The sequence below is a fragment of the Vespula pensylvanica genome, chromosome 2 (assembly GCF_014466175.1).
Source record: "Vespula pensylvanica isolate Volc-1 chromosome 2, ASM1446617v1, whole genome shotgun sequence".
Taxonomy (NCBI): domain Eukaryota; kingdom Metazoa; phylum Arthropoda; class Insecta; order Hymenoptera; family Vespidae; genus Vespula; species Vespula pensylvanica.
Genome location: NC_057686.1, coordinates 10,574,015 through 10,587,167, shown reverse-complemented (window position 1 = coordinate 10,587,167; position 13,153 = coordinate 10,574,015). Strand labels below are relative to the sequence as shown.

The 13,153-nt window shown below is 34.0% G+C and overlaps 1 protein-coding gene across 2 annotated transcripts in view; it reads left to right on the top strand.

Annotated features, from left to right (window-relative positions):
• The window catches only part of LOC122626867 (nesprin-1), a 47,211-nt gene extending 34,157 nt beyond the window's left edge, over positions 1–13,054 (top strand). The window contains exons 30-35 of one of the 2 annotated variants that reach the window (XM_043807324.1): positions 2,446–3,256; positions 3,446–3,604; positions 3,718–4,080; positions 4,170–4,280; positions 7,097–12,849; positions 12,915–13,054. In XM_043807324.1, the coding sequence (XP_043663259.1) occupies positions 2,446–3,256; positions 3,446–3,604; positions 3,718–4,080; positions 4,170–4,280; positions 7,097–12,849; positions 12,915–12,993 (7,276 nt within the window). In that variant the 3' untranslated portion in view covers positions 12,994–13,054. Of the gene's footprint in view, positions 1–2,445; positions 3,257–3,445; positions 3,605–3,717; positions 4,081–4,169; positions 4,281–6,045; positions 6,695–7,096; positions 12,850–12,914 lie in introns of those variants that run through there. The other variant, XM_043807325.1, reaches the window with a different exon arrangement.
• The last annotated feature ends 99 nt before the right edge of the window (positions 13,055–13,153 follow it).

Here is a 13,153-nt window from a genome sequence, read left to right as displayed (position 1 = left end):
GTTTTGTATAAAACGATTCATCGAAAATTCTCCATTCTCTTTTGCATTTTCCATCGTCTCTTTTTTTCTTGTTTAGTTCGTATTATTCTTAGGACACAGGCACACATACATCGTGGCCTGTCTTCGGTTTTCATTCTTGGCCAGCCAAGTTGGCCTTTAAAGCCAGATCGCATGCGTCGCAGCTTGCTTCGTCAAGGCAGAGCGGCGAAAATTCGACGATGGCATCGTACCCTTAATAACGTTCCGAACCGCGACCGCTGCTGTTTGACTTGATTGTGCCGCGCCATAGTATTCTCCAAGAATTAATATATATTTTAGAGAAGGAGAAAAGAGAGGATAAGGAGAGTAGGGTGGGGGTGAAATGCCTAGTGGATCATATTTTACAAATTGTGAACATATATTTCGTGGGAAAGAGGTAGGGATAAATGAAAGATAATAGAAAAGGTTAAAACAAAAAAGGAATAATAATCTGTCGCAATTATATATTACTCTTTTACGAATGTCATTGTCGTTTTCTTCAAATTCACGCAAATCCTGACACAGGAGTGATAGTGCGGTATATTTGTACGTCATGAATCGAAACAATGCTGTTGATTTTTTCGAACACGTTCGTTCTTTTATCGAATATATCATTTAGAAATTTTCTTTTCTTTTTTTTTCAAAAGAATTTGTGAAATGTAAGAATTATTATTATTATTATTATTATTAATTTTATTATTATTATTATTATTATTATGAATTAGTCACATGGGTAAAATATTCTCTATTTTTTCTTTATTTTCTTTGTTTCACTTTTTTTCATTATTGGTTTCATTTACTTAGATTGCTGACAATAATAACGTATACCTCGTTATCGATAAAACAGTTCATGTTCTTCTGATTGAATCAAGCAATGGATCCCTTCTTTGAAATTTGATCCCAGTGCAACGCCACGTGGATATACGTCCTTTAAACGGTTACCAAGGGAATAAAAATAAAAGAAATCGTTGATTGTTTGAAATTATATGTAAAATGATTTAGTGTAAATATTTACATTACGATATAAATACTTATTCACGTGCTGAAGTTAACATCATCGTTTCTTAGAAATTTCAAAACATATTAACGAGATGAAATCATCGACGAAATAATATCGAATACTTGACATATTATGAATAGTAAATTTCAATACATAGCATGTAGAAACTTCTATGGTAATGATTTATTGCGATATAAAAAAAAATTATTTCTAACATATATGAAAAGATATATTCTCATTTTGAGATAATGAAAATGACATGAAAATTTATTTGCATTGCAAAAAATATAAATTATAAGAACAAGGATCATTAATGACGTAATATCGACTTAGATAATACAAATCGAATTCAAGAAAACGATATGACTTAAATTCCGTCATGTTGCTCTTTGCGTTTCTGCCACTGTTGTGTCATTTTGTGAAACTTCTTTAGCCGGTCTAATCTATTTTTATATCGTACGCTTCGTCATAGCACGTACACACGCATAAGCATTACGGCATTTCCGACATCTTTCAAAAAATAGATTTTTACGACCGGTACAGGATATGATATAATCTTATACAAATTTTTAAAACACCATCATTGTTGTAAAAAATAAAATTAGTAATCGGGGAATCTGTATTAATAAAAAAAAAACCACGATTGGCAATGATTTATATTAAAAATTAACTCTTAATAATAAGCACTTTTCTCCTTTCTCTTATATTCTTATTATTTCGAAAAATGAATAATTATAAATAGAACAAGATATTTATATTGAAATATATTGAAACGTATTTTTATCATAACAAATTTGGTCGAAAGGATTTTCATAAGCATCACGGAAATGGATGGAACATTTAGAGTCGCTCTGAAAACTCTTTCTCTCTATCTCTCTTTCTCTCTCTCTTTCTCTCTCTCTCTTTCTCTCTTTCTCTCTTTCTCTTTCTCTGTCTCTCTCTCTCTCTCTCTCTCTCTCTCTCTCTCTCTCTCTCTCTATCTATCTTTCGGTTCAACATACATAGTTCGTTCATCTACTTTTAGCCAAAGCTACCTCAGCTCTTGCGCCCGTCTCTGGCTCTGGGAATCAAGCCAGCCGAAGACGAAGTAGCGATACGCATTTCCGATTCTAAATTTGTTGTCCCTCGTTCCGGCTAACTTGACGTCCTAAGGCCACCACTGATCGTTCCAGGCATTTTTCATTTATACCTTTTTCGTTCGCTTTTTAAGTTATATATCGATATCATATATAGAAATCATTAGTCACGCATATGTATAATACACAATTAATTTTAATGCGATCAAGAAGAAAATACGACAATGACAAATTTGTCTTTTTCAATATCATTCCTCATATTTATCGATGTAGGGAAACGCGAACAATAAAATAACAAGGTTGATATAATTATTATTCGAGACGTGAAACGTATTGATATACTCATTACAGACTCGTTGGTTCATTACGAGAGAAATCGAAGAAAGCGGAGGAAGATCTAAAGGAACTCGAGAATACAGAAAGTGAAATCGAAAGACTACGTAAGGACTTAAACGAAGCTCGAAGTAGCGCAACGAACCTCTACGTGTTCGGCGCTGATCAGGAAACAGCTGAGAACGAGGTGAAAGAATTGAAGTCTCACCTCGACGATCTCGTTGAGACTGCAAAGAAATTTTCTGGAAACACTAAGGCGCGGTACCAAGTTAGCCAGCAGCTGGTACCAAGTGATCTTTCCCAGCATTTAACCGCTCTCGAGCTCTGTGCTGAGGCAACCGCACAGGCAATGGATGAGAAGCAGAGAGAACTTAAACGCGCTAGGACCACTAGGTCGGATTATTTGACCGACGTAGACGAGGTCCAGGCTTGGGTCAGACAAGCTGAAATAAAAGTGCAAGATAGGTCTATAGAACCGATCGCACTTAGGGAAAGTCTCAGACAAATACAGAATGAGCTGGGCCCGATCACGGATAAGCTCGAACGATTAACGAGAAATGGTCGTGTGATCATTGAGAATACGAGAGACGATGCCGAAAAAGAATTAATCGAAAAAACAGTTAATGACTTGAGCGAACAGTTGGGACAAGTACGAAATTGGCTCGATGAAAAGAGACAAATTGTTGGCGACACCTTGGACGCATGGCAAAGGTTCCTTACACTTTACGATGCTGTCAGGATCTGGACGGAAGAAAAGAAGCAATTCCTAACAGAACCACTCAAACTCAGTACCCTCGTTCAGGCCAGACAAAGGCTACACGAATATTCGGTACGTTCGATGGACCGAAATAGACATTCTCTCTTACTTTCTCTCTCTCTCTCTCTCTTTCTCTCTCTCTCTCTCTCTCTCTTTCTCTTTTTCTTTATTTCTCTCTCTCTTTCTCTTTTTCTCTCTCTTATTATCCATTGGTAGGAATTCTTAGCTATGATAATCGGTATATCACATCTCGTGTTGCAGACTGCTGTAAAAAGCTGTAAACAGGTAAACAAAAATCTAAGCGACATGGCAAAAGAGTTAGACAATATTCGTCAAGTAACAACCACTGGTGATTTACCGGAGAAATTTACCGAGGCAGAGGAAGCTAAAATACAAGTCGAAGGGCAACTATTGGAAAGAGTTAGTCTTCGAATTTCTTTCTTTTTCCCTTACGTTAGGATATCGATTAGGATATTAACAGGATAGGATAGTTTGTCGGGCTCTGTAGATTTATTAAATACCTTATATTTTAGAACGCTTTGCTGCAAGAAACTAGCGAAGAGTGGGAGCAATGTGAAAGAAAAATGAAGGAGGTTAGAAGTTGGATGGAAAAGGCTAGGCAGACGCTCGAGTCACCACAAAATAAGAAAAAGCCTTTGCATGATCAGCATGCTATTAGGGAAAAAATGCTGAGCGATATAACGATACAAAAAACTAAAATCAAAATATCCATCGAAAAACTTCGAGTACACTTCAGATCTGGAATCGGTGGAGACAAAAAGATAACCGAAATTGCCGAAGAATTACTCTCGGAATTAGACGTCCTTTATAAAACCGTAACAGAAGAGACTGCATCCTTGGAGCTCTGCTTGGATCAGATCGATCAATATCAACAGGTCAGACACATGACCTCTTAATGATAATGGATCTTTTTATTCGTTTGCGAGATTCTTAGTCGAACGCGCCATTTTTTTTTTTATTTCAGGAAATACAAAAATTACGACAAAAGGTTGTTCAAGTGGAACAGCAACTTAGGACAGTATTAAGCCCAACATATTTACCAAACAACAGAGAAAAAGCTATTCAAGAACAGCAGGTACGTTTAACAAATCACAAATTTTTTTTTATTACCGCACAAATGCGCTGAAGTAGTAGGCAATTATTAGTATTCTCTCGATACCATCACTGAAACTTCTTGTTTCATTCTGCTCAAAGACAGCATTCACCCTTATCAACGCTCTACTGTAGAAATCACTATTATATCGGATCAGATATAACCGTTTTCTTCCATATCCGTACAATAACTTTTTAACTCGTAGTGATTACCAACTAACCGTCGATCGAGCAACAATTAACCATAATTGCTACAAACTATGCAATATTATTTTAATAAAAAAGAAATTTTCTTTTTTATTAACCACATAGAAAATTCCAAAAGTGGAAATTTAAAAGAAGATCATAATCTTCATTACTAACAATTAAGGCTAATTAAATTTAATTATAAATAATTATAAATGAAGTTATTATAATCCAAAGTATATTTCCACTTTAATAGCTCTATCACCTTTACTTTCCATCCTAAAACTTAATCGTAGATATATACTACCCTTTAACCTTGATTTCCTTTCATCGCTGAAAATCATTACGATCGCCTTCAGAACTTTTCATAGTGATACATCATCGCTTATATGATTCTGGTTGGTATCAAAATGCAATTGTACTTGTTCACGTCTCCTTTTTATATATTATGTGATACAAATAAGTATCCACTATTATTATTATTATTATTACTATTATTATTATTATTATTACTGTTATTATTATGATGATTATTATTATTATTATTATTATTATTATTATTATTATTATTATTATTATTATCTCTTATTATTTTTAAAAGATATCTTAACTGTTTAAGTTTTCTACCTCTATGAATATAATATATTATATATATATATATTATATTATATACGTAATATATATTATAATATATATATATTTATTTATATATTATTAGAAAGGGAGTTACTTGATTTTGTTTGCTTTGTGTTATTTTTGGTTTTAATAATTCACTGTACTTCTCTATCACGTGTGTACATCGCTATGCGTTGAAACAATTGTTTTATGTTCACAAATATGCACGCGTGTTCGTGTGTTTGTATAACTGTCACTATAAGCACTCTAGGTAGAAAAAAAGATCACGAAATACAATACGAAATGCTTTCGTGTTCGTGCGTATCAGGCAACACATAGCACATATTTATTCGTGTACACACACATTCACGTGAATTATGTGGTAAAATGTTATTTCCGTTGCAAGAGCTTTACGTGTAATTACGTGGCGAATTACCGCTGCTAAATATAATATAGAATTTGAAATCAAGCAAAAAATATTTTTAAAATAGTAAAAATAATAAAAGATCAGAAGAAAACAGAAAAGAAATCAAGTGACCTCTGAACGCAAATCAATATGCAAACAAATTATAATGGTGTATGATAATTTGGAGTTATTTATTTTCTGTTTCGTTTATGTATATACCAGCTGTTTTATTTACGTTATTTTGTTTGCCAAACCTTTTGCCTATCACTATCCTTTCAATCACGATCCTCATACGCTCTTCTACGGCTTTCATTTTGTCGTCATCACAATCGTTCCGCTTCCCTCATTAATTCCCATATTTTTGATTTACCTCATAAATAACCAAATTGTGCCTAAAATCTGATAACACGTTTATATCATATTTTCTTCTCCCTTCTCCCTCTCTCTCTCTCTCTTTCTCTCTCTCTCTCTCTCTCTCTCTCTCGCTCGCTCGTTCGACGTGTTACGCGTGCTTATATTTAACAAAATTTAAACGCAACAGATTTATCGAGAAAAAATTAAATCATTGCAAAGTAAGATCCATTCGTTTACCGAAAGAATGAAGCTCATTGTTCAAAGAGGCACTCCTGACCCAGAACTTCTGGATCCGTGACAATAAATTTACCTTATAATCAATTGTTCCTGTCATCGTCATTGCTGTCAATTATCAGAAATGTCCATAAACAACGGCAGATCTTCCCGCATAGATTCATCGAAATCACGAATATCGCACTTCGATAATATAATTTACAGTTTTTTCAAAAAATCCATGCGACTGACGTTGACCGTTTTATCGATAACGATAATTGAAAGTATTGACGATGTCCCATACTACACATTTCAATCTAGATAAGGATAATGATAATATAATGATGATTAACAATTAATGAATATATTCAATAAGTGTAATCATCTTCTACATTCTCTTTATCCACTGATGATCGCTCGATCCAATGTTTTTAGTATACCAAGATTTTTTAACTAAGTTTCTATATTGAACAAAGTTACTTATATACATAATGGGCTACATGAAATATATCACGATTTCATTTCTTCATTATATACATATAGTTTAGCTGTAATCTCATATTAAAGAGTATAGTCTAATTAAGAGATTAAGCAAATAAAAAGCCCGTTTTTCGCTAATCAAATTGCGTCTATGTTCCTTCGGAAAGTCCATGCAATATCTACTGTTATTTTTTTTCTTTTTCTTTTTTCTTCATACACAGATATATATATGTGTGTGTGTGTGTATATATATATATATATATATATATATATATATGTATATATATATGTATATATATATGTGTATATATATATGTATATATATATGTATATATATATATATATATATATATATATATATATTTATTTATTTCTTTAAACGCGCCATATATCAACCAAGTTCTGCGACGAAAGTAACTGCCTCCTCTACCCTACCCCGTTAGGCCCCAAGCCCCAAAATATTAAGTTATAAAAAATATCTCAAAAATTGACGTAAATTATTCCATTGTTGTTCTTTGGCTGTTACCCCGCGGTGGATAATGCAGAGCCTACAACAAAGGATGGACGATTGGAAGCAACGTGTCAGGATCCTGATGAATCAGATACTTACCGTGGATCAGTACTATGTAGCCAGCGACGAGTATAGATTCACCGGGCAGGCGTCCTATGCCGATATAGCCGCTGGTCGTACCAGTCCAAGTTCAAGAGGCTGTAGTCCGTACAGAAATCAACGGGATGAACCTCCTCCTTCCTGTCCCCTACCAATTCAGGTATTGCCGTACAACGTAACGCAACTTTCTGAACAGAAAGCGATCGAAGTAGAAAATGTCGAAGATATTCAGCCAAAACTCGCACAGATTCAAATGCAAAAGGATGAGATTAATAGCGATAATGAAAATCCAATTCGTTCGGTTCAGCAAGAAGTACAAACACCAAAAGTGGAAGAAGGAACTGTAACCGATAGCACATTGAATAGTGTTCCTGTCATCACGGTAGTCGAATCAATTCCTCGTCGAGGACGTTCTCCAATAAGAAAATCAACTGCTCGATCTAATGTGCTAACTAATAAGAAACATGGAAGTCCACGTTCATCTGTCTCGTGTGCAACAGAGAAGCAAATATTAAAATCTGAAAATGTGAAGAATACGTTGACTCCATGCGATGATAAGAGAGGTCGATCTGCTAGCCCTATTTGGGTACCTGGTTCCACTTCCTATGCCGATATACTTCGAGGAGGAACTCACGCAACATCTAAGTCTTCTGATTCGATGGATAACGATACAAATCCGTTAACGAAAGAAACTCATAATACGCATTCAAATGTAACTGAAAGTAATTCGATTAATCTCGCGTTATCAGAAACACATAGCAATGAAACTCAAATAATTGAATCAGAATCGATTAAGCCAAGGGAAAGTTCAATGTCATTTGATGACAAACAATTGTATGAACAAAGTCAGGAAACGGTTATTGAAAAGGATAACAGTAAAAATTTCTCACAGGAGACTAGTAATACTTGGTCTAATGAATCTTTAGAACACTGTGACGTACTCGAGGAAAAACATTATGACAACATAGAAAGTCAAGCACCAACGACTGAGACTTACGAATATATACACCAACCTATGACCGAATTAGTGGGATTCATAGGGTCCCAACTTGGTGCTTATCCCGTAGGATCATACGTTTACGCACCGGTCGAACTTCATCAGCAAATACAACTCGATGCAATCACTCCGCAACATTATAGTCAAATGGCTGGTTACACAACAAATCATTATGTTGGTCAAAATAATTTTCTACCAACGACTGCCATATGTCATGAGTCTCATATACAACAACAACATGAGTGTCCTGTAAGCGCATCGGAAAATACCAAAGATGAAAAAATGATTGACTCTCAAACTTCTTCAGTTCTTGAAGTTTCTAATTTGGAAATATCGTCATACCCGACGTCTAATGTCACCGAGCAAAGTGAATCTAATAACGAACAAAATGTTTCCTTGGATACCGTAAACACAGATGATAACACAAATTCAGATAATATTGAAAAGAAGAATACGAGCGTATCAAGTAATACAGAAAACAAAAGTCAAGTATTTTCATACGCTCAAATTCTTTCTCAAGGTCTTCATTCTCGAACTGAATCAACAATAGATAGATCAACGACAGAGCACATCAGAGGACGCTCAGGGTCACCAAAAATTGCATCGGTTCAACATGATCTTCCAATGAGTCAGCCGACGATAAATCCTCAGGAGCAAGAAAATGTAGAAAGGATTCAATCGAAACAATCTAGAGGAAATGATTGGGATACTATGAAGAAGAAAGATACAAAGAAGAAACTTCAATCTCGATCTATAGAGAAATCAAAATATACGCAAGATAAAAGAGCTTCGATTTCCATGGAAAAATCGAAAGAAGTTTTTGAGAAAGAAATTACTCCTTCGAAAGAAGTTACTCGATCACAAAATTTACCAACAGTTTCAACGCAAAAAATAAATGCTGCTAAGAAAGAAGACAAGGTAGAAAATAAGCAACAAAAGAAAAAATCAGAGCATGTAAAGCAAAAACAAGATCAACAAAAGGAGAAGGTAAGCCAACAGCAAAAGGAGAAGCAAGATCAACAGAAAGAAAAGTTAGACCAACAGAAACACGATTTGCAAAAGGAAAAGCAAGATCAACCAAAGGAAAAGCAAGATCAACCAAAGGAAAAGCAAGATCAACCAAAGGAAAAGCAAAAGCAACCAAAAGAAAAACAAGAACAACAAAAAGAGAAGCAAGAACAACGTAAAGAAAAGGAGGAACAGCAAAAGGAAAAACAAGATCAATCTAAAGAACAAACACCTGATACTACTGGAGCAACGAAAGGACCATTAGAAAAGAAACGTAAGCAAAAGAAGAAGAAATCAGATAAGACAGTCGATGATGAAATTGACAAAGCTCTAAAGGAAATAGAAGATATGTATAAACAGAAAGCTAAAGTCCAAAAAGAAAAACACAAAGAACATACCAAGAGTAAAAAGGATATTCAAGGAAATTCGAAAAAAGTCGAGCTTCCAATAAACGAAGATATAAATGTAAAATCCGAATCTGAATTAATAGAATCAAATAAATCCAAAGGAGACGCAAAATCGAGAAAAAAGAACAAAGTCGATAGTCCTAAACAAAGTAAAGAAAATATACATGATTTGAAGACGACCGATATCAAAGCAATTGATGAGAAACCTGAACAACTATCTCAATACTGCGTTAAGAATTTTGTTAAGCAAAACTTTGAAAAGGATACTAAAAAAATTATCAAACTTGTTGAGGAATCTTGGAAAAGGAAAGAAATTATCAACAGTTTTGCAGCTTATACAGAAAAATTAAAAGCCATCAAGAAGAATCAAAGAGTTAATGTTAAGAGTATCGAGGAAGTTTTGGAAAATATTACATCTAGGAGTGACGATAAGGTAAATGCGAAAGAAATAAAACCAGAAGATAACTCAAAATGTAGTGACGACGGTAATTCTAGCAATATTGAAAGGAAGGAAGAAACTGTGCCAACTCTTTCAAAGGTAAAACAACAAGAAGAATCAAAGGATAAAACGTTAACAAAACAATTACCTTCAGCTTACATGGTGGAATCAAAAGAACAACCTATAGAAAAATCCATAACACAATCCGTTATTTCATTAAGTGAGACCGATACTGCTTCTTCTCTTGAAATTGTTGAAGAAACGGAACAAGTCAAAACAGAAGTTAATTCCAAAGAAACGACTATTGTTCAGCAAGATACAAAAGTCAAATCTACGAAAAAAATGTCGAAGACATCTAAGACCAAAAATATGCCTTTGCCAAAAAAAGTTAAACAAAAAGAACCACCAGCTTCTTTCGAAGAAGAGATAATCTCTGAAGATAAAAAGCAAACGGAAGAAAAGATTTTATCAGAGACACCTGCTACTCCTAAAGATCAAGATAAGTTCAATATGGAGCCACTTTGTAAAGATGATACGGGACCGAATGAACTGAGTATCGAAGAAATAATACAAGTGTCCAAAATAAACGAGGATAATATTAATTCCGAATTAATTCAAGCTAATGTTGAATGTCCTAAAGTAGAAGAAACTGAAGAATTTGCAGAAGAAAAAGGGGATCAAAGAAAGGAGGAGGTCGAACGTGTTAATCATAGCAATGATTTAGAATTGCTAAGTGTTAATAGCGACATTAGTGAAAACGTAGAAGCTGAATTGAAAGAAAATAAAATCGAAAGTATTGACAATGGTTTGAAATCAGATGTTCCACGCAGTCCATCGCCAGTGCAAGTAGGGAAAGCTCTCATTATCGAAAAAACAGTAACCACTGTAACTACCACCGTTGGTACAGGAACAATGCAGATAAAACCACCTGACGTGAAATCCGTTAAAACGATTGAAATTTTAGAGAACGTTCCCTTAGTCAAAACTGTAGGTTCGAAATCTTCCGACGTGATATCTTTGCGACCCGAGACCGTAGAAGCTAGTCTAACCACAACATATGCTAGGGTTCCTGCTAATTATATTAGCGTTGCTGAACAAGATTCGTCCTGTCAAATTTCTCACACTATCAATCAATCTCCCATAGTTCCCATTTTTTCTGAAATTATTGAATCCGATGAACCACCGTTATTCGGTAGTATTAAAGATAGGAGAAAATATCGTAACGAAATATCCATGTCTAGCGATTCGATGAAGGAAACACTCGATGAAAGCCAAATGACATCGTTCGGTGACGATGAAAGTATTTCTATACAGACAGTCATTGATACGGATTTGAAAAAGCAGAATTCTGAATCTTTGAACAGTACTATCGTCGATGATGTACATAACTCAATCGAATTCGAAGATGAATGGAAAATATCCGAAGAACGTACAAAAATTGAAAAGAAAAATGAGTTTGTAAGTTTATATGAAAAGGAAGAACAAAAAATTATTGATGAAAGTCAGTCCGTTAAAAAAGAGGAAGCTAAGAAGAGAATGATAAAAGAAGGGGATGATGATAATAAAATTAAACAGGTATTTAATAGTCATTCTAATTTCAATCAACGAGGAAGCAACGAACAATTATTAGAGCTAATTAAGTCTTATTGGTTAAATTATCATAATTATACTAAGGCGGAGAACGAACTTTGCAGACGTTATAAAATTGTGCAAGTGTCACAAGAACCATGTATACCTGATATTCCTTCCGTTTCTAGTGAAGATAATATTGTGAAGATTGTTCAAGAGTCTGTTATGAAAAAGTCTCAGGTTCAAAAGAAAAGCAACGACGAAGAAACAATCAACGAAAAATCTAAAATAATATCTTTGCTTGCAGACGTTCCTAAATATCCAGTTATTAGCTTTTATGAGTTCGAATCACAGTGGATACAATCTCAACAAGCAATTACGAAGAAATCTATTTCTTCATCTTCCACTGATTCTGTAGATACAATACTTCCAGTAGATAATATTTCAAGTAAAATAAAAATAATTGAAAAAGATGATGATGTAACCTCGACAAAAATAAACGAGATAATTGACGTGCATGAAAGTCCTGTTAAATCAAAAGACGAAGATATTGGTGCTGATACTAATAAAAATCAATCAAAAGTCAACTATAACTTAACTGAACTCAACTCAACTCAAACTGTAAGTTTGAAAGCTGATGATTCGTGGATGAATTTTTTGGATGAACCAGTGGTGATAAATGATGATGATTGGGAAGAAGATACGAATGAAATGAAACCGACTACATCGACAATAGTTCAATCCGAATTAAACCTTCTTACTAGTAGCATGTTGCATGAAGAGAAGTCTTTCAATGAAAAACCGTTTATAAAAGAAGAAGAATGTAAGGTGTCACCGATTAAAACACAGATATCCATTTCAAGTGAAACGAAAGAAAAAGATATTTCTGTTAAATACAAAAACGAGAATAAAATAGATGTATCTCAGAAAGAAACGCAAAGTTTGGTAGAAGAGAAATCTGTACATTTAGAATCTTCTGAAGATTGGTTGGACTTTTTAGATGAAGAAATACCTATTAATAATGATGATTTTGAAGATCTGGAAGTTACGTCGAATGTAGTTGTAAATAAGGAAAGAATTGAGAAATTTATAGAAAAAGAGAAGTTAGAAGTCGTAGAAATGTTAAAAGATATGGAAGTAGAACAGGGTGAAGTATTGAAAGAAAAATTAGAAGAAAATGAAGAGTTACAGAAAGAAGAGAAAATAAAAGGAATGAAGAAGTTGACAGATGAAGAAAAATTAGAACAGAAAGAAAAATTCGAAGAACCAGAAAAATTAGAGATCAAAGAAACGTTAAGGGATATAGTGAAAATAGAAGACATAAAATTACAGAAAGAAAACGTGATAACAGAAGTAAAGGAAGAGTTACAGAAAGGAGAAATAATAGAAGAAAAAGAAAAGTTAACAGATAAAGAAGCATTAGAAAAGAAAGAAGAGATGATGGTATCTGAAAAATTAGAAAGCAAAGAAAAATTAGAAGACATAGAGAAAATAGAAAACAAGAAAACAGAGAAAGAAAACGTGATAACAGAAGTAAAGAAAGAGTTACAGAAACAAAAGAAAATAGAAGAA